At 36.1% G+C, this 23218-nt stretch overlaps 2 protein-coding genes across 3 annotated transcripts in view; one reads left to right on the top strand and one right to left on the bottom strand.

Moving 5' to 3' along the window:
- The window catches only part of LOC124155181, a 130384-nt gene extending 119222 nt beyond the window's left edge, over window positions 1-11162 (bottom strand). Inside the window, exons 1-2 of the mRNA XM_046528901.1 lie at window positions 10951-11162; window positions 8304-8449 (exon numbers count right to left, since the gene is read on the bottom strand). Of these exons, the coding sequence (XP_046384857.1) occupies window positions 8304-8436 (133 nt within the window). The 5' untranslated portion in view covers window positions 8437-8449; window positions 10951-11162. The remainder of the gene's footprint in view (window positions 1-8303; window positions 8450-10950) is intronic.
- Window positions 11163-14030: 2868 nt separating this feature from the next.
- LOC124155168 (DCN1-like protein 5) lies at window positions 14031-22323 on the top strand. 2 transcript variants are annotated; one of them, XM_046528887.1, is made up of 7 exons: window positions 14031-14229; window positions 15456-15662; window positions 16832-17049; window positions 17242-17386; window positions 17506-17614; window positions 19533-19740; window positions 20122-22323. In XM_046528887.1, the coding sequence occupies exons 2-7, from the start codon at window positions 15556-15558 to the stop codon at window positions 20268-20270; spliced, it is 936 nt and encodes a 311-aa protein (XP_046384843.1). In that variant the 5' UTR covers window positions 14031-14229; window positions 15456-15555; the 3' UTR covers window positions 20271-22323. The 2 variants fall into 2 exon arrangements, with proteins under 2 accessions (XP_046384843.1, XP_046384849.1); XM_046528893.1 differs by lacking the exon at window positions 14031-14229 and adding an exon at window positions 14567-14775.
- The last annotated feature ends 895 nt before the right edge of the window (window positions 22324-23218 follow it).

The raw sequence follows: 23218 nt of genomic DNA, 5'->3' as shown, positions 1-23218 counted from the left end.
GCAGTAAATTGGAACAAGAGAGTGTTGGATCCAACCTGGTCGAGACTCGGACTACGATAAAGTAAGATTGCAGCTATCCCCCCCCCCAAAGCCCCCTTGTGTCTCCTGCCAAGCCAAGTTAAGACAAACAGTCACGGAACGCACCCGTTACATTAGTGAAAGTGAAATCAGTCACCAAGTACAATTAACGTTCGCACCCCAAATTTACATTCGACGGGATGGACTATCATTTACCTCCCCAGTCAAGAAATCATTGAATTTGTATCATATTTACGTGTTCACCACCGAACTTTACTTTGTTATCATCATTTTCTATATTGATTTTCATCTAGAAACCAAGTTATATTGTTTTTTTATTTTAATTTATCATCGATGTTTCATAAGTGGCTTTCACCAATTCATATTTCATTAGCGTATAAGAGGGTTCCTTTTGTTTTTTTTTGTCATATGCAACCTTATTTGTGTGAATTATATTTTGTTCAATTGAAAGTGTTTGAGAGAGTGTTTTATTCTGATTCCTCCACGGGTCACCCCATTGAAAATATCCTTCGTCCTTCCTTTCGCCCCGTCTGATTTCCTTCCCGTAAATGCGTGTTGGACGAGTGCATCAGCGCCCGAACATCACCCATCAGTTTGAATCGGGAACCCCCCACCCGCAATCATCTTCACAGAAGGGGAATATTTTTTTTATTTTATGTGAATTACGAGAAGTGAGTGGCATAGTTTTGTCCCGTAGGTCCCATGCGGGAGGGATCTTCGCGGATTTGTATTTTTTTTTATTTTGTGCGACGTCTCCCCCCGGTTCTATTGTGGTATCCGGGCGAGTCGGGGGTGGGATGCCACAATACGGACGAGAGATTCGTGAAGAAATTCACCAAAACTTTTTTGAAAATAGCGAAAGACGAGGAATGACACTGACATAAGAAATACAGATTGGAAAGCTGGTAATTGAGTAATTTTTTCGTGATTGTTCCTCCACAGACGATAATGAAACATTAAATATTTAGACTAACGAAGTAAGACGCACTTGGTGTGAATTTTGGTGCATTTGGGGCATGGGAGAGGCGAGCGGGTAGGGGACGCGAGCGGCTTTCGCCCAAAATCCATTTAATCACATCTGTCAGACAATGCCGAAATTGGAGCGCATATCCGAAGTTCGCACACCTTTATAGCATAGAGTAAGTATATACTTACTCTATGTTTATAGCCACTCGAGAGGCCTTTTCATGGACCGTAGGCTCCTTTCCTGTGTTCTCGGATCTAAAACTATTTCATCACTTCTCTATAAGTTGGTATCATTGATTTGTTTAACCCCGACGAGGCGCCTAACAAAGGACAAGTCGTCTCACTAAGCTTCCTTTATTACCTTCTACCATCTTCCGATTTATATTATCAAAGGTAAATGACCTCCTAGCAGTATACACGGGATGAATTTGCTGTATTGGAGGCGTGGGAGGAGTAGAAGCAAGTGGGGAGGGGAGGGGATCGGCCTGCAGCTCTTGTATCCGCGACGCTGCGCGGGCGATGGAATATTTTCTTCGCAGACTCAAATTAGGCATTTTGTGGCTAAACGGTGGCAGATACGTCAAAATGCACGAAATATTTGCCCCATTGAACAGTAACTCAGAAAAATCTTTAGGAAATGACCATAAAATATTGTATTTTTTCGAATTTCGACCTTCCCCCCCCAAATTGCATTTGAAAGAGGGTCAGGGGTTCACCTAGAGGTCTCAAAATTTTCAGGTATTATTTTTCATCCCACACCTTTTTTCATTGGGCCAGATGGATTTGAAAAAAATAGATTTTTCCGATCCGCCCTAACGTACAAGTTAATGTACATTTGCGTGAATGATTTTGGTGGACTGGAACGGAACATGTACAAATGCATGAACCAAATTAGAACAGGTTCTATTATCCATTCATGCATTCACACAAGTTGGGTGGTAACACAGTACATTTTCGTGTTCACGCGTTCATACATTTAGACATTAACCCGTACATGTTAATATACCGTGTAACCAGGCCTTAACCCTTAAAGGACCAACCTTTTTCCGGTTACACCGTGGCCCAAGGGAGGGTCAAAAAATGTCCACTTATATTTTTTGTTTTAACTAATCATGAAACAGAATATATATTCAACAATTGTGTTTTTACATTGTTAAAACTTTTTAAAAGCTGTTTATCCAGCTGAAAGTCATAATATCGCAATAGAAATATTGAAATTTTCAAATCTTTTTGAACTGATCATAAACGAAATTATGATAAAACTTCTTCACAGAGGTTCCGGATTTCATGCTCTTATTTGAAAATTAAGTTTCTAAATCACCGATAACTGTGCATCTATAATAACAATAAGGCATGGTATTTCAAATTTAAGTCAATTTTCAGCAACCATACTCCACGACAACCATTTTATAATTATTTGAAATAAACCTAAAATTTTCCACTCCGTTTTCAGTTACCTAATTTAAAAAGTACATGATAAATCATAATACGTCTTCCAATTAAAAAAATTATGTTCTATATTGTTCGTAGTATTTATTTATCAATAACCATATCATTCCGAGAAAGTTATAAAATTATTAACATTGGCTATCACTAATGAATGATCAACTCGAATCTTCTGATAAGGCAGCATTATTGCCTGTATTGTGTACGTTAGTTTTTATGCCATGTTTACAACAAATATAACTGTTACATATAGTACATATAATCATAGTTTTCTATAATTTGTTTGGTTTTTCTCTTTTTGATGTGAGTGCGTTGCTGCACGTGTGGAAACTTCCTGTGCCTATTACTTTGACAGCAACATATGACGGCTGCATTTTTCTATCCGCCACCCCTTCCATCATCAATAAAATGTTGTTATGTAAACCTATTGTCTTTTCCAACTAATACTGTATTGTGGCCGCAAAAGTTCAAGGCCCAACAAATATGCCTAAATGATGTCTCCTTTTAATTTTTTTGATATTTTACTGAGGAAAATGAGTATAAAAAGGGAGAATCCATTTAGGGCAGCAATGTCGATTAGTGCAAAGAAGACAGATTAGCCAACTTCTTGTAGATCTTTTGGTGGAATACTTGCATAGCATCTGATCAATAACATCAACTCCTCCTTTGGTGTTGTAGTAGAGCAAATTTACATCCAACTTATTTTTGAAACAATTACTGACATTTATATCGGATACGAATATATTATATATGCTGTATGGATGGAGAAACGATATTTTTCTTAGGCTTCTCTTTGGTGATGAATGATAAGAGTCACCGGTGGACTCCCAGATCTCGGGTCGTAAATTCAAACAAACTTAAAAAAAATCTTCTGACTAGCTGTTCCCTTCGATTGTTCAGGAATACGTTTTCTGTTACTCTGCATAGTTCCAACCATAGTCAATCCATAAAGTTCTTCTGCTGGCTCCACAGAATTATAGTATCTACCCATTGACATATTTCCTCCGGAATTCTTGATTGGGACCACCAGGCGTTCACTATTTCGTTTGAACGTCTGCGTGTTGATGGTTCATTATTTTCTGAGGCAACAATTTCCATGTTGAGCACATACCTCTCATAACAGTTGGTGAACATTCTTATAAGTATCCCATACTACCCTGGTTATTGTTTCATGAATACTATAAATCTACACCTTCCCCTAACATTTCATCAACTAATATATAGGGTTCACAAATGTAATATTTGGGTGATATCGCATTGACCATTTGGAATACCGAAAAATAAGTGCAACTTTGTCTTTTCATCTTTGTCTTTCCAAGAGTAGACTTTTCATCAAATAAGGCAATAGTTCCTGAAATCAGTTTCAACTCTTCACAGCAATATAGGAGGACCTTCCAAATCTATGTAACCAATTATGCAATTCTAACTTTTCTATCGCCGTTTGCACCGAACAATATCAAAACTCCTACGAAGGATTTTAGTTCTACCATATCATTTTTAGACTTTGAGCTCGTTCTGCTTCTTCATTTGTAAGCCGTAAAATCATGTGTAAGAATTTCAGGGTTGAAATTTTTTCAAATGACTTGCGCATATCCTTTTCCTTACCAGCTGGTAGTAAACATTGCTTTTTCCGCAATATATTTTGAATGGTTCGCCTAGTCACGCGAAGAGGATCACTCAGGTTTTTCCTTGCCATTTTTGCAACGTACTCGATATCTTCCTAGCTGCCTTTTTTCCTACAAAAGTCACTTCCTTTACCTGCCTTACCTCATTATTTGAACTGATTTCACTAACATGGACTCAATCCTTTCACTCAATTCTTCATTACTGATTTATTTTGTGACACTTTTAATTTCAAATTCTCATTTCACATAACTCTCAGTCAAGTAGATAAGCAGATAGGAAAACTTTTCAAAGATATAAACCCTTTCACTCAAAAGCCACCGCATAGTAGCTCTAGATGTCAACATGAGGACCAAAATTTCACAAGAACCTTTGCAGACAGCATGCCATGCATCGTAAATGCTCACCGTATGACAGGTAATTTTGGGATTGTATCCTGATTGTATAAATTGCATTATATTGTATACAGATTGCATCTTGAATGGCAAGAGTTCAAATCACGCAGAAGCTGAGGGTGAGGGTGAAGGTATTGAGTAAATTAGCCGGTGTGTCATAAAATAAAAACACTAATATCACGGTAAGAAAGTGGGCTAGTTCTTGTTGCACTCATATTTTCGCATCAATGGCATTCCAGTTTGACATGAAGGTAAAATACTTCGAATTCTTGCGAATCTGATTAGATAGGTAACCAAAGTGTTTCCGGGGTATGCAAAAATTCATTTTGTAAAAGATGCTTCATGAATGGCTGGATAGAGCTCTTTGCGCCCTTTCCTGTTCATGAATGAATAAAATAAATACAGTGAAAAGGATTTTGTGAAAGTATTATAGCGGGAATGAGTTCAATATTCAAAATTTCAGAAGGGTATTCATAAGTTTTTTTTCGATATAATGTATCAGTTTATAATTCTGTCAAGCAGAGCCTATAAGAGTAAGCAAAGTGAATAGAAACAGAGAGTATTTATTTTAAAGATGCAGTTCAAAATTTTTAAAGAAAATTAATCAATATGTAAGATAAATGCATTGAAAACAATTTTTACGAATTCTGATTTCTTAGAATGGAATAATAATTGAAACTATGTAAAGTAGAAATTTGTGAAATAAAATCAAAGTAATTACATCCTATATTTTAAATACATAAATGCAATATGGAGCCTATTTTTTAATTAAAATAAACGTTTATGCTTAATTTAAACTAATTAAGTTATAAATTATAATGCCAAACAAAAATATTTGTCCCATTACACGAATCCATTCGGGCGAAAAATATGTCACAGGTTGGACCAAGGGAGGGTTACTTTGTGTCCACCGCGTATTTACGCTCTCATAACGTTGTACGAACAAAATTTTGCATATAAATCAAGATGTATTTATCTTTTTAAACCTATATTTGACAATGTAACGAAGTTATAAATCTTTATTGGGTAAATGAGTACTTAAAATATTGAAAAAATAAAAAGGTGGACATTTTTTAGCCCTCCCTTGGTCCTCTAAGGGTTAACAAATATAGACCTGACACGTGTAGAAACTAAAGTTTTCCCTTCTCATATCTCTGATCCGTATATGCTTCTCTGTGAAATTACAATTCCATTTCGCTGTGATTGCCACAATTACCATATACGTTATTTTTCTAAACAAAATATTATTTCCTTTGCTACATGCTATATTGTCATAACTGGTCCACTTTCTACAGCTTATCAGTCTTCAATACCTGTTTTAATGATTTCTTTAACTCTTATATTAGTTTTCCTGCAAAACCTGTTTTCCATGACTTGAAATTACCAGCAATTCATCATCATCTATCTGCCACAAGAAGCCATGGGTCTAAGATGAAATTAGATAGCTTTCCAGAAGGATGAAAGAGTTAGCCAGTCATTACAAAACTAAACAGGAACCAGTAGAATGACTGGGATATGCACAACCAATAGACAATATTGTCAATCCCGCTAATCCATGAGGAGACCTTTTAATGACCATCAAATTGCACGATGCTGCTGGTGAAATAATACATGATTCTGCAAAAATGGCAGATAACTTCCACGATATCTACGTGTTACATAAAATTGATCCAACCAAGGCAAATCTAGGTAATCATTCTTTAATTGCCCATACACATTTCTCACTTTATTCCTTCTGCACTGAAACAAAATTGAAAATCATCATCAACAATTTACCTAAATAAACAAGCTGTGGTTTAGTTGGTGTACCTATCACTGTTGCAAAAAAATCCTTTAATTTCATTAAATACCAATTATTATTATTATTAATCAATGAATCACTTAGACTTGGAATCTTCCCAGACACCCAAAAGGGTCTAGCTGGTTAAGATGGTGAAAAGTGCCCCCGATGTTTTGAAAAATAAAAAATATACACTTGAAGTGCATCAAAATTATGTGTTTCCCCAAAATTTCAGGCCCTAACAATGGAAATTAATCCCCAAAAAAATTGAAACACGATTTTTCGTTTTTTAACCATATCTCCAATTTTTATTTTTGTAAAATCTTTTTCTTAACTTTAAAATATATATCCTATTACGTTCTACCATCCTGATTTTTTTCAAAATTTTTTTACCGAAAACTAAACTTTTGCATAAGTTTGAAATTTTCAAAATTAAATTAAAAATTTTAGGAAACAATAGACACACCGAAAAAATTATATGTTGTTACCACTGCATCAAAGTACAGTCCTAATTTTTAAAATTGGTGGAACACAGTTACAAACACGAATAACCGCTGTGCGCCATTTGCATATATGTATGTATTCTAGGAGGATATTTGATTTGATTGTTGAGAGCAACGATTGTTGATCAGTTTGTGATATTATTGATTAAGAATAAAGGATTAACATAAGCAATGCCTATCTCACTTAGATTAATCGTAATTAATGATTATAACCATACTGTCAAGCTTTAAGTTCGTCTTCATGCCTCAAGAAATACAACGTCTGCCGAAAATGATTTTTTCATATCTCCTGACTTTAATTAACAATTAAGTTATCGCCAGCATGTGAGCCAATTTACTAGTTGTGCGACAATATGACTGAATGTTTGGGGACCAGTTTTCGATGACACGATGACACTTCATCAGTGTTGATGCCAGTACAATAGGCTTTCTCTTACGCTTATTTTCTTAGTCAGTGAGTGTTAAACAATACAGATGAGTCACGTGCAACACTGAGAGAGAAACTTATTCAGATAAATTGCTTAATGAGAGGCTGGTATCCATGAATGCTAAAACTTCCATGAATGTTCTGCTACATATAAAAGTCTGCATGCGTGTACATTGCAAGGGTTACTCCAACTCAGGTGAAATAAGTGGGGCAGTCGAAGCATCTCGTCCATTGACACCTGGTATCCCCTGACATGGAAAAGGTACCAGTGTCACCATATTCAGAAGGAGCATAGGTGGCATTTGAGCTTGAGAAATGTGCAATTATTGTGTTCCATTGCTGTATTGTTTAAGAACAATACAATAATGTATTCACAAAAAAAAACAATATTTTTTCTATATCCAACCAAAGATTTTCAAGCTATCTTCATTACAAAATATCTAGAAAAGATCAGCATCAACAGTTAGTAAGAACCCCTAATGCAGCTTTAGGTCCAAAATCCATGGGTTGGACGTATTTTTAATAAGTTACCCCCAGAATAGAGAGAGTTAGTAACACTTCCCACTTCTGGAATAATCCATTCAGCCATATTCACACTAAGCTACTCTATGAATGAATTTCTAAACATATAATTAGTGCCAAACTAGGCTTTCCAATAACTAAGATTGCCATTTTAATATGTGCCTGAACAGGTGTATACCTCCCTGACATTGATATATTTTTATGTCTGTGAGCTCTGACTCCTTGATATAAGTGTCAACTCAATACATAAACATCAAATCTTTAGACAATGGAACAAGGTAGCGCCTTAAAACTTACTGGTTACAAAAACACTTCAAGCTACTCACAAATAAGTAAATGAAAATGGGGTGCAAGTTTGAATAAGATGATAATTTAGCTGAAGGAAAAATTATAGAAATACCAATTCCAATGGATATGAAAAACTTTAGAGCATATTTATCATTAATGACTGCATCAATTTCTGCATTTTTTCATGCTAATCATTAAACAGACAGAAGGTAGATTGAGGCTTGGGGTAATTAATTAGAATTAATACATGAAAAACTGGCAATATTTAGTATCAAAATTTTCTTGGAATTTAACACTTGGGAAACTGGACTCACCATTCCATTCATTCTCTTGGGCCACGATGTTTATCACATCAAACTCCACAGAATCACCGAATATAGACAATAATTTGGCAAGAATGAAGTTTTTGTCATTGCCATCCTCCTCAGCAATAAAATCAGCCATCATCTGTGAACATGAACTGCGGAAAAACTACTATTACAAATTGCTTTTGAGATACTTCAAATTAAATACATATTAGGAATATAATTACTCATATTGCTATAACAAACATCCAAAATTTGATTCTATTCATTCCAGACCAAGATCGAATATCTGAAGCCAAAATGAGGCACTACTTTCTATTGACATAAAAATTAGGTAGGGTACATAGCTATATGATAACATATACAGTATAATGTATATGATAATGCATACAGTGAATCCTAGCCGCCGACTCCCCGCTCCACACCTACCCACCCTCAGAAGAACGCATCCTCGAGTGTCCTGCTAATCCGTACGTCAGCCCACCGGCACAGAAGACGTCTTCCCCCTTCCACACCATTCACCGATGGCCCTCGGAAACAACACCCGAAGATAAGAAGACCGCCAAGTGTATTTAAATGCTTTCGTTTCTATGTGCAAAGTTTGTTAACCCTGGAAAAAACCCTTTTAACCTCCTCCGGTTTTTCCAAGCAACACCTCTCCACTCCCCCCCCCCCCCCCCACGCTTTCCACTTCTACCCATTCCAGCCACCTCCTTGAGGATTTTCCATCCCATTTCTCCTCTCTCTCCCCTCAGTTCTCCCACTCCCACCTCCTAAATATGTATAAATTAACTGCACTTACCACCATTTGTACCTTGAAAATGATGTAGTAACGAAACTCAGGTCGGATTAAATTTATTTTGTGGAAAATTGCAAATCTTTAATTATGAATCAATTCCACTCCATCTCGCTTGATTCCTCGAATTTTATACATTCTGTAGTGCTTGAGGCTGGACATCAATAAGGATATCAAACAATTAGTCAATCAATGCAATCCTTATATTCAATCCAATTTTAGGCTTGTTTCGGCTGAAACTGTTCCTTGGAAAGAGACCCGATGGATTCACGTAGATTTTGTTTCTTTCTAAATTATACCACTAAAACGTTGTACGTTGATAGCTAAACTAAATGTGTGGAAGTTTTTCCCGTGAACAAGACCACTGAATGTTTCCTGTGAATGAAAAACTTACATATTTGCTTTGCTCAGTCCGGGGACCCTCTCAATGACACTGCATCCAGCTCTTTATGTTCTAGCTCTACACAACAAGTTCCTACAACCAGAATCCTCCACAGGAAATCATTACAATGCCCATTAGGTTTAAAGAGTAATTTCCTTTCTGTTCATGTTTCTCCTGCTTTAGGTTTCAGTTTTCCTGTGCATTGTCCAATTTTTTGCAAATTGGATTTTGTTCTCTTAAAATTTTGGAGGATGGGGGTAGTGCGGTGTTTTAAAGTCAAGCTGGTAATGGGGATGTGTACATTGAAAATTCTTAAGTATACTTTGATGGCAGTGTGCTGCATCTGGTTAGTGAAATAAATATGGAGAACCTAAAAGCGCATGTGTTTGTTTTACCTCTCAAGATCTTGAAGTAATACAAGTGAAAGCGAGCGAAGACACAACACACAGGTTAAAGAGAAGCATATCACCTCCGGGGATGACAGCAAGAAATTCTTTTAAACCTCCAGACTCATTGTCAAGGTCAGTTTCTGTTTACTATCCACCTCTTTCTCCACAATATTCCGCGCCCTTCAGGCAATGATGACCGCCCACCTTCCCCTCATTTTCCTCTTCCCTTCCACTGCCAGCTTACTTTGACCTAACCCCATACTCATATGCACTCCATGAAAACTATTACACACTTAATACAAATTTTTAACTCAAATTTCTTTGGAAGCCGAACCCAGGTCATAAAAAACATACCATAGTATCTGTTCTGACCATAAATTTGCAGTCGGCATATGTTAATTACAACCAACATCACTTGAATCGTTAAAAGTAAATTAGCTAATTCGATAACGATCAAGTATATATATTCCTTCAAAAAGTTGAAAAACACTTTTGTACCTCCTCAAGTTCTTTTGGTTATTTGACTGAGATCAATTTTTGCAGAATTTAAATAAATTTCTGCCAACGAATGATGGACGTGTTTACTACTTTCACTTAACACCAATAACCTACTTCTAAAAATACTTAGAATCAACCTAATATTCGTGAGAAATGAGAGAATATTGAGTTCGGTTATAATTTTGAACTTATTATTCAACTTGGGATAAAATTAAAACCATGTCCATAAGAAATGCGCACAGCAAATACCAGAAAAGAGAACAACGGCAAAAAAATTCATGAAATTAACAAAATATTTCAAGAGTTCCCACCAACAGAGCTACCTGATATGAATGATCGCTCCAGCTCTATTTTATTCGATTTCCATACAAGAAAACACGTGACAAACGTGAATAACATTGATCATCTCCAAAAATTATCCATGTAAACAAAATCATAAAATAAACTTCACAATCTTTACGCTGCGTTCCCATCATCACACGGTTAACGGTACGAGTAACATAAATATAAACGTTGAATGACAGCTAGAATGGCTGAAACCAAAGAGCGCGAGTTAAGTTAAGACCATAGATTTAAGGAAGAGCTACTTACAAACACTAAGATGCACACCGAATCCAATTGGATTGTCATTCAGAACAATCAATGACAAACGTAGATCATAATCCTCAGCAACCAAGAAGACTTTAATCTGTAATAATTTCTATGCTGGCAGATCACGTCCCTCTCCAACATCAACACACAAAGGCACTGGGCACTACCGACACTCACACTGACTCACACACAATCGTGCGACCATGGCCCTGCGTGCGACGACGAACACGACACGACAATGTTTTTCTCTGCTTATTGCGCGGTTGCGCCGTTATTTGATTGTTTCGCGCCACCGCGCCACGACGGCAGCAGCGGCAGCAGCTATTGCATGGCCGCGCGAGATTTAAATATGTGGTACTGAATGCGATATTTTTCAAGCGGTGCTAGTCATAAAAAAGTCAATAAAAGCCACTATGCTTTAATTTTAAGTAAAACTTTCATCATAAAATCCTTTGTAAGATAATTACGGAAATATACTCGCAAAAAGGAGAAACTGTCAAATTCATTTCGCAGTGAATATGAGTTACATATTTAGTGAACATTTTTTATGCCTAATGTGTTCAATTAGAGGTATTGAGCCCAAATAGGATGCATTGAACTTCAAGGCCTGAATTAAAAAAATGATGGAATTTGTTTTCCTTTACTGATTGGAGGCAAAAAAAATACCAATAAATATAATAACTAGTCTATTTTCATAAGTAAATATTACAGTGCTCACAGCTCAACGTTTCACCTTACTTGAATCAAATCGACTACCAATTTTCAGCCTCAAAATTGATAACTTATCTCCCAGCATCAACTGCCGACATTGCCCCACGTTGGACTGATAACTTTTGCCAGTGGTAAAATGACATTGGCCACTAATGTCAACATAGCCGTATGACTGCAGTTTGCATTATTTTGGCCCATTGTTGTTAAGTGTTAAGATGGTGCCATTATAACTTGGTAAAGCATCATATCAATGTAGAGGTTAGAGGGAATTAAGAAAGAAAGTAAGTACAAAAGCATACTTATTGGAAAATTATCACAAACTATGTTTTGGGCTAATGTCTCCATTAGGTTAATGCAAAAAAAGTCCTCGTGAATCATCACATAGATTAAATTACAAAAATACTTATAATAGTAAGTCTCAGAATGAGAATGAATGCAAATATAATGGTGATAATTTGCATAATAATGATATTATTATTTAATGTTGGTGGTTGCTTTCCGTAAATGTTGTGTTGGTCACATTATCTGCTCGACGTTACACTCTTCCTACTGGGAACATTTTCAAGAGAATGGGAATGGGCTAGTTAAATGCTCCCAGTAGGAGTGAAGCGCCGAGCAGATAATGTGACCAACGCAGCATTTCCCGGAAGAAACTATACCAACATTGATAAAAGAAGTTGTGAAAATCTTCATATAAAAATTAAAATATAAATGCTATAAAAACCATTATGCATGTGTAAATAAGTTATACTGATTGTGAGATCACACTTGGACTCAGCCCAAGACTACTCATACGCATGTACTCATAGAATAATGCTTTTTTACCCATTGCTAGAGGTTTACAATAGGGTAGGTTCCTTCATCAAAGAAAACGAAAGGCATTGATTACGATTCGTTACCCACCATTAGTGTATTCATAATACACAAATTATTTGGTTTTTGAAATACCGGTTTAGACGAATGGCAAGGGTCAAATTTTATCCTCATTTGAAAAAGGCCAGATTGGCGCCCATGCGATTCCACGCCACGTGACGTCACAGGGGCCTAGTTTCTACACGAGAGGATAGGATCGTTATACATCGTCTGAGGTTACCAATGCATGCATGAGGCACAGAGCTCAGGGAAACATGCCTTAATAATCACCTATTAAAACTGGCTAAGGTCGGAAAGTTTTCTTCGTTTGATAAGGTATTAATAAACCTTTTTTAAGCCAAGCGCTACCAGCCAGCAAGGTACTCAGCTACCCGCTAGCATCCTGCGTCCTATCAGCGCTCAGAGCCTCGATCAAGGTCACCTCACAAGGCGGGAGGGGGAACCAGAAATGCGTCGCACGGACTTTTTCCCATCATTACGCGTCGCGTGCGTCGCGTTTGAAAATTTTCACTTTTCATTTAATCGCGAAAAATAGGTATCGTCATTTAAAAATCTAAAAGCGTGAAACACGTACTCCAGGAGTAATAATCTTTCGATTTAGGCATTAAATAAATAATAGGAAACCACCCTAATAGGGTTTGTGTTCACTTATGGTGCGATGTATATACTTAATGAGACAATAAAAATTTGTTGAGGTGGGAGGGCTAGCGGAAAATTATAATATGGATTAAAAAAATATTATTATAAATGGGATGGCAATCATTAAATGATAATAAGAGAAGAAAAGGTTAACTCGTTGGTTAAGAGGCACAGGGCACGAGATGAAGAGTGTATATGCCTACTCAATAGCTAGATAATTAAAGCATTTTTCCTGATGTCCCAAAAAATCTTCAAGGGATCTATATAAGATGAAGGAGATTGGGAAATTTTGCGTTGGCTCTGGCCCCTAAATGCTATTATGAGGCTGGGAGAGTAAGTAGATAGGAGGCTGGGGCAAAGATAGAAATGGTATATTTTCATGAGAATCACAACTTCTCCATGATAATGCAGTCTTCATTTAACCCTACCCCGCATTACTCAAGCCGAAAAAATCGGCCATCCATGGACAGAACTATCACCAACCTGAAAAATTGTTCGAGTCATGGAGCTAAATATATAGATTTAGCGCCATGACTCGATCTATGCTAGTTTATCTTTGATTGGAAAATGCTGATGTTATGATCCAACGTTGAACCACAGCATAGTTTTACCAAAGCTCTCATGTTAATGTTGCAACTTCAATGAATCAATGTGTTTCCAGTCACATCGTATACGATGGTAGGCATATGCTACAAAAAATAAATTAACATATATGTAATAAAAGCAATGTTTTAGATAAATAAAATAGTCTTAAATCCGTATTTCTAAAATAATAGCAAGATTAGAGTAATGTTTCACAATAACATTTCTTTGGAGCACGAGCGCGAATAATATCGTAACTCAATTGTTTATTTTAAAGAGCTTTGAATGCCATCTTACGACCACCTTAGTAGAAGTCGGCTCCGCTTGATTTTATTTATACATTACAAATATACGTCTAGTCAATAAACAACAACGTTAAATAGGCTGTGAAAGACTTCAAAGCCTAGAGTATTTCTTCCCTGAAGATTTCAAGCATTCCACTCTCACACGGAAGTCAATCAATACTTCAGCAAGGTTGGTTAATGAAAAAAAAGTTTGTCCTTGGAAGTCTGAATAAATTATTTCGTTATTGTGAAAAATTTCGTTTATTGATGAGTATAGTCGACATGCGATCATTAACTAAAAATTTTAGGCTCTGCCGTATCCATTTTTTTTACTCTTGGGGCTCATGTGTTTTTATGTCGTGAGTTGGGATCAAAAGAGTTTGGGCCTCAAAGTTATTGTGTTTTGAGACTTGTTGTCAGTGACTTATGATGCATCTGTACTTGTTAATTCCGCCTGATATTTTAAATAACATAAAGTTAATACTTTATGGCCTTTCTAACTAGATCTGTTGCCGTGGTAATAAATAAATATGTCTCGCTGAAGCACCAAATTTAATGAATGTTGTATCCGATTATATCCGCTTCTAAGTACCTCTCGCTTGTGGATGATGTGAAATTGTATTAATTTAAAAACTACCAATTTTGTTGCAGACGTGTGGTTGCGAAGTGTACAATTATTTCAGTGATAAATAACTTAGAAGACGTGATAAATAATATTTCGTATCTTCCAGCATAGGTGAGATTCTTCGCACTGGTTTCTATTTCTTGTTAATTTACCGATTTTGAGGTTACCATTGTAGATGATATCAGATACCTTTGCCTTCCTAAATCTGGATTATAAGAATTTTATTTTCGTAATGGTGATTGCGCATATGAAAGCTAGATGTGACGTGTTGTGGAGTGGAGAATGTGTTTTTGTCATTTTACACTCCAGTTTTATGCTCGTGCACACTACCCGTGTTTTAATCGTTGTTGTTTCACGATTGACTGTTAGAAAAAGTATGAAGTCGTGCGTAAGCCATTACTTATTTTGGCATGCAACCAAGAGTAGTGTTGTATTGTGTGCCAATTTGTACTATTTTGTTTACCAATCCTAAATACCTAATTTAATTAAGTTCATCACTTCATGCTGTCAACTTCTCGCCGTGTCATGTTTATGCTAATGCCCGCTGTTGTCATTCCATTTAAATCGCGTGATCGAAGTCCCTTTCTGTTGCACATCAAGTGGGTATAGAATTGTGTGAACACTAGATATTTTGCATGATTTTAAATGTGAAGATCTTGGTAGTTTATACTTCTGCGAACGATTTTTCAGGTTGACTAGTCTCCTTGCCATTTATGCATTCCTGTTCATTTATTATTTTTTTTTTAATTTATACCAACTAATTAATACATTTAAAATCTTTTTTTTTTCAGAGACTTATTTCCTCTGCCATAGGACAAGAACGCATTTTTGTACCTGTAGTCACTCAGCCATTCGTCTGTCATTCCGTTTCAACTTTCCCTTCTGTTTGGGATGCCAAGGAGTAAGCGGCAAAGAGTTGATCTTTCAAATCGATTGGATGATGACCCTGATGAAGATGTAGATAGAACATATTCCAAGAGACTGAGGAACTCCTCCAGGTATTTTCTTTTTCATCGGGAGAGGGGAAAATATTTATCCCCAGCTGCCATTAATTCTAGCGGAACTGGGGCTCTAGGCTGAATCACAATCTTGGTCAGACATTTTATTTTATCTAAGATATTCTCCAATTATGATCTTCAATGAAATCATTATATCTGTTTGACAATCCCTTAATTGTTTTTTTTAATGAGGCAGAGATTTATATTTCATACTATTCTGTCTTACTTATGCTTTTAGGCTGTGTGTCAAAGGTATTAGACAAAAATATTCCCTGGGGTCCAGATTGACGAAGTAGGTGCTAGGAAAGATTGCATTGCACCCAAATATTTTGTCGTGAGGAAGTATTGTTGTCCAATGTTATGCGACTTTCATTGTTTTCTCATTTTGCCATTGAGAATTATTTCTGCTAACACTTACTCACTATAGTGACTTGTATTAAGCATCATTCTAACTTAAAAATGCTATAAGGGAGTGTGTCAAATGTGATACAGTCATGTTATATCAACAATTTTTATTAAAATATGAAATTGAGAAATTAGTCTAATTAACAGTCATTGGGATGTTGAAATATGTCATTGTAACCAATGCTTTGACCGTCAAGTCGATGGACATTGTCGAAGTAAGGCTAAAAAATATTACTCTCCTCAGCCCTGAGCACATCTCTTGACTAGAGCCAAAATTATAAACTGTTACGATGACTGAGTACTACTCCTGGGACACTACTAATACTGACTCATAGAATTCCTGGAAAAACCTTAAACTAGGAGATTAATGTTATTAAAGGTTAATTAGTGTTATTAAAGGTGACTAAAGTATTTTATTTTGTTATATTTTACCTTGGAGAAATATTGATTTCTATGTCTTTTCATTTTATTGATTTTCAGAACCCATTTCATGAACCACTAAAGTCTTCCTGAATCATGGATTTCAGAATTGTGTCTCCTCTTGCCCATTATGTTCAGCTTATTTTCTATATTGCCATTTCCTTCTGAGTATGATACCTATGGATCAAAATGCTAAATACTAAGGGAAAAATGTAGTAGAAAGTATCTTTAAAAGCTTTTTGTTTTTGCTCTCTGAACAAAATTTATGTGGAGATTTAGGATTTAGATGATATGTTAGCATTTGTAATTATCTTAGGTGTGAATCTAATTTGTCTAAAATGCAGACGCACATCAGCAAACAAGGGTCCACCTGAAGATCAGTCATCGGGTTCGTCAGCTCCTGCCGTCCTGACTGTTGGAGGGAACCATCACCACCACCAGCACCACCACCACCACCATCCAGCACACTCGTACCATGCGAGTGGGGGCAGCAGCTTCAGCCACAAGCGCTGCATTGCTTGGTTTAGAGAATATACCACTCCTGATGACCCAGATACGCTTGGTGAGAAAATTTAAGCTATGTACGCACAATGTTTGACTCTGCAATTGTGTATGGTACTACTTTTGTTTCTGTTAAGCGACTCTTTCCACTTCTTGGTTGAATTTGTTTGATTGTCCATTTTTGGAAAGGTATTTTGTTAGATTTTAAAGGGCATTGCCAAGTCTTATTGTGTCCAACATAATTTTTTGACAGGTCCTGAAGGTATGGAGAAGTATTGTGAAGATATAGGAGTCGAACCAGAGAATGTTGTAATGCTAGTTCTAGCTTGGAAAATGGGTGCCCACAATATGGGCTTTTTCACCTTGTCAGAATGGCTGCGAGGACTCACAGATCTTCAGTATGTGTGCCATTTACTTCTGGGTCTATGGTGCCAGTATTTGGTGCATACTTACGTGGTGAAATTGAATATTCATTGCTTATGTATTTGCTTTTATTATTTTTGATCTTTTTTTCTAGATGTGACACAGTGCACAAGCTACAGGGTAAGCTGGACTACCTCCGATCACTGCTCAATGATCAGACTCTCTTTAAAAGCATTTACCGATATGCCTATGACTTTGCAAGGGTAAGTTGGCATGTGACCAGTAAATTTTGCAAATACTTATTTTTGCTTTTCTCTCGTGATAATGTAAGTTTTAGCTTTAATATTGTTACTACAGAATGTTTGTGTAAACATTTGTCATGGGGAGACTAAATGCTAAACAGGATACAAATCATGTTTGGTTTCTAGCTACACCTTGTGGGCCTTCAATATAGGGAAATAAAATTCATTTTGTATGTTACGCATTGAATATTAATGAACAGTGACCATGGTTTTGATTCTATGACATGCATCATTATCAAGGTCTTATACGGTTTCAGGAAGTGGTAAGGGTCACAACTTTAAGCATTTTTTGTCCCATACACATAAAGGGGTCACAACTCCTTCGTTACTGAGCTTTGGCAGCACAAACATTTTGTTGGATTTGTGCTTTATGAAAGCTCAAGGATTCCCCCCTTACTAGTCTAACTATTCTATTCAAAGTCATTGATTCTGGTCTTCAATCCAAAAACACCAGTCTTTCATTTTCTTATATTACTATACTTATTCTTTTGTAAATTATAATGGTGTACATTTTTCATGGACTCATTTACAAACTTTACTTTGAGTTAAAACAATCACACTTTTATATCTCTATTGCCTGTTAAACATACCAATTTCTTTTTACACAGAAACTTTATGGCTCTTTGTCTCCTTGTATGCCTTCTTAGAAATAACAGAATTACAGTGGCAAAATTTTAATGGCGTGAATAAAAGTTATGTGAAATGTTAGATGATTAGAAATTTACTTCCATCTAATCAGAATCATTTAGTATCAGGGTTGATAAAAATCATTATTGTTGATTTTTTTATTTAAATCGGATTTTATTGATTTAAATTGGATTTTATTGATTTAAATGAGATTTTTATGATTCTCCATTCATCAAAAATTCAGTTATTTGCAAAACTAACTATTTGGGCAGCATATTGGAGAACGATCGTTTGCAGAAACAATAAGAGGAAACATACTCTAAACTTAATACCACATTTAGTCAATCAGGGGCAGAGAACTATGGAAATGCCAATGGTATCAAATTAAAAATTATTACTCCAGCATAATATAAAATTGCCATTGGAAGTATCAAATGTGCTATATTATGCGGTTCTAAAGCATATGAAGTTTAGAAAAATTCTGTAATTGCAACTTTGTATGGTGCCTACGCTTAGAAGTTAAATCAAAAAACAATTTTTTTTCAACGGATACACCAGTATTCTAACCAAAGCCATTTTTTTTTAAATTTTCATGTTACATGCATTCCTACAGTATCATTTCTATTTAAGAGCCAACATTGTGCTGATAACTGTCGATTCATTGTATTAATTAAGAAATAAGAATCAAAATTATGCACTTACAGCTTTCTTTTCTTGATTCTTTAAAAATCAAACATATAGATCACATTATGATTTAAATCACCTGATTTAAAAAAATAAAAATCAAGTGATTTAAATCAATCAACCCTGTTTAGTATCACAAGTATGATGTCTGAGGTGCAACATGATGATCAGAAATAATCATCCCTCAATTCAGATGTGGATGTAGACATCAGGCTGGTATAGATTGAGGCTCCCCAAGTGAGAATAATCTATGAATATATTTTTTGATATTGTCATTTTGTGCATGTGTTACCTATTAGAAATAAAATAGCATTTGGTATTATTTGAGTGAAAGGTGGGAGATGGCAAATCAGTAATCCCCCATTCTGTATCCCAAACTGCCTCAATTGTCAGATGTACTCATCCTTAAATGGAGTAAATGTGCTCCAGTGGTGCTATCGTTTCCTCATCAGGCCTCCTTGGGATTGCCCTCATCAACCTAATTCATACCAATTAGATTAGGTATTTTTCATTGATGCCATGGAAATTGTCTCGAGGAAATTTTTAATGGTGGTATTTTAACAATCAGGATAAGGATCAGCGTAGCATGGATGTTGAGACTGGAAAAGCCATGCTGCAACTTCTTCTGGGCAGGCGCTGGCCGCTTTTGCCTTCATTCTGCTCTTTTCTGGAGCGTTCCTCTTATCGAGTTCTCAACAAGGATCAGTGGTGCAACATACTTGAATTTTCCCGTTCAGTCCTTCCTGACCTCTCAAATTATGATGTTGATGGAGCATGTAAGTTACTATCATTAATAGCTTATTTTTTGCAATTGATCGGATCAGTAGCAAAGTGAAAAGGATTTGAGATCATTCACCCTTTTTATGCATTTTTTAATTAATGTTCTGTTACTGATTGGTATTCACTGATAATCAAGGTAGACTCTGTATATTTTATTCACTATTTTACAGTATTTCCTCTTGTATTCATCTGTTTTTGTATTTATTCTAGGAAGAACAATGTATGTTGAGAGTAATATTGTTATTTAAATTATTTAATCCTCTTGAAAAATCCAAATAATTTGCTCAGCTTTTTCATAATTTTCAATTTATCATTTGGTGGAATGTCTAACTGATGATTGTGATTGATGAATGTGTTTTTCGTCTGAATGTGTGTAGGGCCTGTGATGTTAGATGAATTTGTGGATTGGCTGAAGGGGATGGAGGGTGGTGGTGTGGGTGGCGCTGGGGCCACTCCCTCTTCCTCGCCACCCCGAGGCCCCCTCCCCTCCCTAATGCCCACCCCAATGGCTGCGAACCGCAGCTGAGTCTGCACTGAACGGCAGGCTGCGAGGAACCTCAAGGAGAGAGGCAAGGACAGGACCCCATCTGCAAGGAGAGAGGTTGGCGCTCTAGTGGCCCGAGTGAAAGGCAGGCACCAACCAAGGGAGGCAAAGGGTGGTGCGTTTGAGAGTGAAAGTGTTTTCCCCTTTTCTGTAGTTGGCACCTGCTGCGTGAAAACCTTGGAAATGATGGAGAACTAGAGGTGTGATTGGTTTTGTCAAATTTTCAAATTTTTGTCATTGGAATCGCAAGATGTACCAAAACATATCTACTGAGAGTCAGATTTATAACAAGCTACCTTAAGCTTCTAGGTTGATCATGTTTACCTCAATTTTGTTTATGTATGCAGACCTAAGTTAGTGCAGTATGTAATTCAGAGGATGTTGCAGAATCTGTCACTCTGTGCTTATAACTAGTTCCTTCTCAATCAAAAATTCATGATTAATATGGATGAAGACAAATAGTGAGGAAAATGTTTGTGATAGTAACATTCGGAAAGAAGAAATACCCAGTTTTGAGAATAAAATATTAAAAGGATATTAATCTGATCCTTGAGAGAAGTTCCATCTGATTGGAAATTTGCAAAAGGTATTTTCCCTCCTTTCTTGTAATAAAAAAATAATTCAAACCTTTGTTTTAATTTCTGTATTTTCAATTCTCCCTTTAATTAATTAGCACAAGTGGAAATTCTGCGTTCAAATGCAGTTCATGTTCTGCACTGACAACTGCTTAGGTGTCATTTGATTATTTGTCTCTATAAAATTATGATTCAGATACAAACTGTTATTTAAACTGCATTGTATTCAAATTTTTGTTTATTGTTATTTTTCCTACTTCCCCTTTGAATAGTAAATTAGCCAGAAGTACACCATCACTGGATAAGTAACTATTGGGGGAAAATTTAGTGAATGTTGTTCAGCAAGATCATGTATGTCCCAGACTGGCCATAACATTTGTTGCCTTCTGGTTCGAGCTATCAGTTGGAAATGAATAGCTGATGGATATTTTTAAATCACTGGTATGGATTGAATAATATTCTCACAATGGAGGTTGGATCCAAAGTGCCACAATTTATTATTTTTTATTGATTTTTTATTGCCTCAACAGTGGACTGGAGTATTTTTGAAATGAGTCAAGTGTATTTAGACGGAAATAATAAATGCAGTATTCTACAAATACGAATAATGTGAAAAAAGCTTGTACGGAGTGAGAGTTGCCTTCAACAATTCAATGTAAAACCTATGAATTATGGTCATAACTATGCCATAGAGTTGATCTCCAATGTTTAAAAATGAAATTCATCTACGCATGAAGATTTTGGTCCTGTGCAGCCTGATACTATTTTTAGTGTAGCATTTGTAAAAAAATATCAATGTTTGGGCTGTGTAATCAACTTACTCTGCAGGATTTCGCCAGTTAGGCTGATTGGCCGAAAAGGGTATCAAGAAATCTGTCGGAAGCAGTTTTCCTTGTGTATTCCCATGCAAAATAGAAAGTCCCTACCTGCAGTCTGCATTTCAATTTCAGGATCATTGTATGAGATTGAAATTTTGTCATCTTATTAAATGCTCAAATGAATTTATTTAAAATTGCTGAAAATTTCACGTTTACATTTCCATAGTTTGAGTAATACTTTTTGCTACTTACTTGGATGTGTTTAATCCAAAAGGTTTGTGAAACTCCAGTTTTGTTATGGATCCTTGCCTGTATTTTGGTGAACTTACGAACATCCTACTTTTATTTGTATTTCTATTGAGATGAAATAATCACTGTTATGCTCTTAAGTGAATAAAATTTCATCTGCCATTTTGATACATTAAAAATGTACATGTAACACCACCATTTATAGAAGTTGTTACTAGCTTATGAAAGAAATCTATTGCTTCAGTCGTTATTGCATTCAAGTCAAAGGTTTGGTACCATTGTGTCAAAATAAGTTATTTCCATACCAATCCTTATGCATCACAGGAGAAACTGGAATGCGATATTAATACCCATAAACATTGTAAGTGACTGACATTAAAGAATATCCATGTACATAAAAAGTTTTATTTTTATATCATACTAATTTAAGAAAATCCCAACGCTGTTTATGACCTTGCTGACAGATAATGTTCTGTAGCCTCTTGCATGACTACTAAATCGCTGGTGCTCCGCTTTAACCCTTAGACTGAGGGAACGTTTTGCATGCTGACTGCAAGAAAAACATTTTTAAATGTTTGACCATTGCTTGACCACCTACTTCAGTTTCCCCAAATTTTTATTGCTTCCCGGGCAGAGCTCAAGTGTACTTAACATCACTGCAGGGATCACCAATGTGGCTCAACTCTCAACAGCCACCCCAGAAAACAAAACATTCCCAGATTCTAAGGGCTAATTGAAACAGTACCAGTTCTAGATATTTTTAAAAGTGAAAGTGAAGTATATTTTTAGTGTCCCCCCTCCAGAAATTCTCCCCGGGTGATGCCTGGTTGGGGGCTCCTGCCTGAGAAAAAATTAAGAATAATTATGAATAGGAGTGTTTAATTTTAGGTGTGTTTCGCTGAATTACCTCTTAATAATAATATTAGGTCTATGACACAGAACTCTGATATCCCTATCTTTCCGGTGAGAGGCGAATCAGGTGTGTGTCTAAAATATTCCATTGAAGATATGATCTGAAAATTTGAAGAATATTTTACTCTTTTTGCAACTCAACGTCAACTATTATTTCTTGGAGTTTTCCCTTCCTCCACTCCAAGATGGTGGACAGTGTGCTCACACATGTTTTTGCCACTGTGTTCATTACTGCAGTAAATGTGGTTATACCCAAATGTGAGAATTATTCATATGTCGCCAGACAGTTTATCAGTTAGCAACTGACATTCGACTCATCATTGTCATCCACAGACAAGTTTTTCTGTCATTCTTTGGAACTTTTCCATCATGATCT

This window comes from Ischnura elegans, chromosome 1 (genome assembly GCF_921293095.1).
Source record: "Ischnura elegans chromosome 1, ioIscEleg1.1, whole genome shotgun sequence".
NCBI classification, from domain to species: domain Eukaryota; kingdom Metazoa; phylum Arthropoda; class Insecta; order Odonata; family Coenagrionidae; genus Ischnura; species Ischnura elegans.
The sequence above is the reverse complement of the archived record's forward strand: the minus strand, read 5'-3'. Positions and strand labels throughout refer to the sequence as shown.

Coding starts and splice junctions, on each gene's coding strand:
- LOC124155168 (XM_046528887.1), top strand. CDS start 15,556: ATGCCAAGGAGTAAGCGGCAAAGAGTTGATCTTTCAAATCGATTGGAT. Junction 15,663..16,831: donor AGACTGAGGAACTCCTCCAG/GTATTTTCTTTT, acceptor TCTAAAATGCAG/ACGCACATCAGCAAACAAGG. Junction 19,741..20,121: donor TTATGATGTTGATGGAGCAT/GTAAGTTACTAT, acceptor GAATGTGTGTAG/GGCCTGTGATGTTAGATGAA.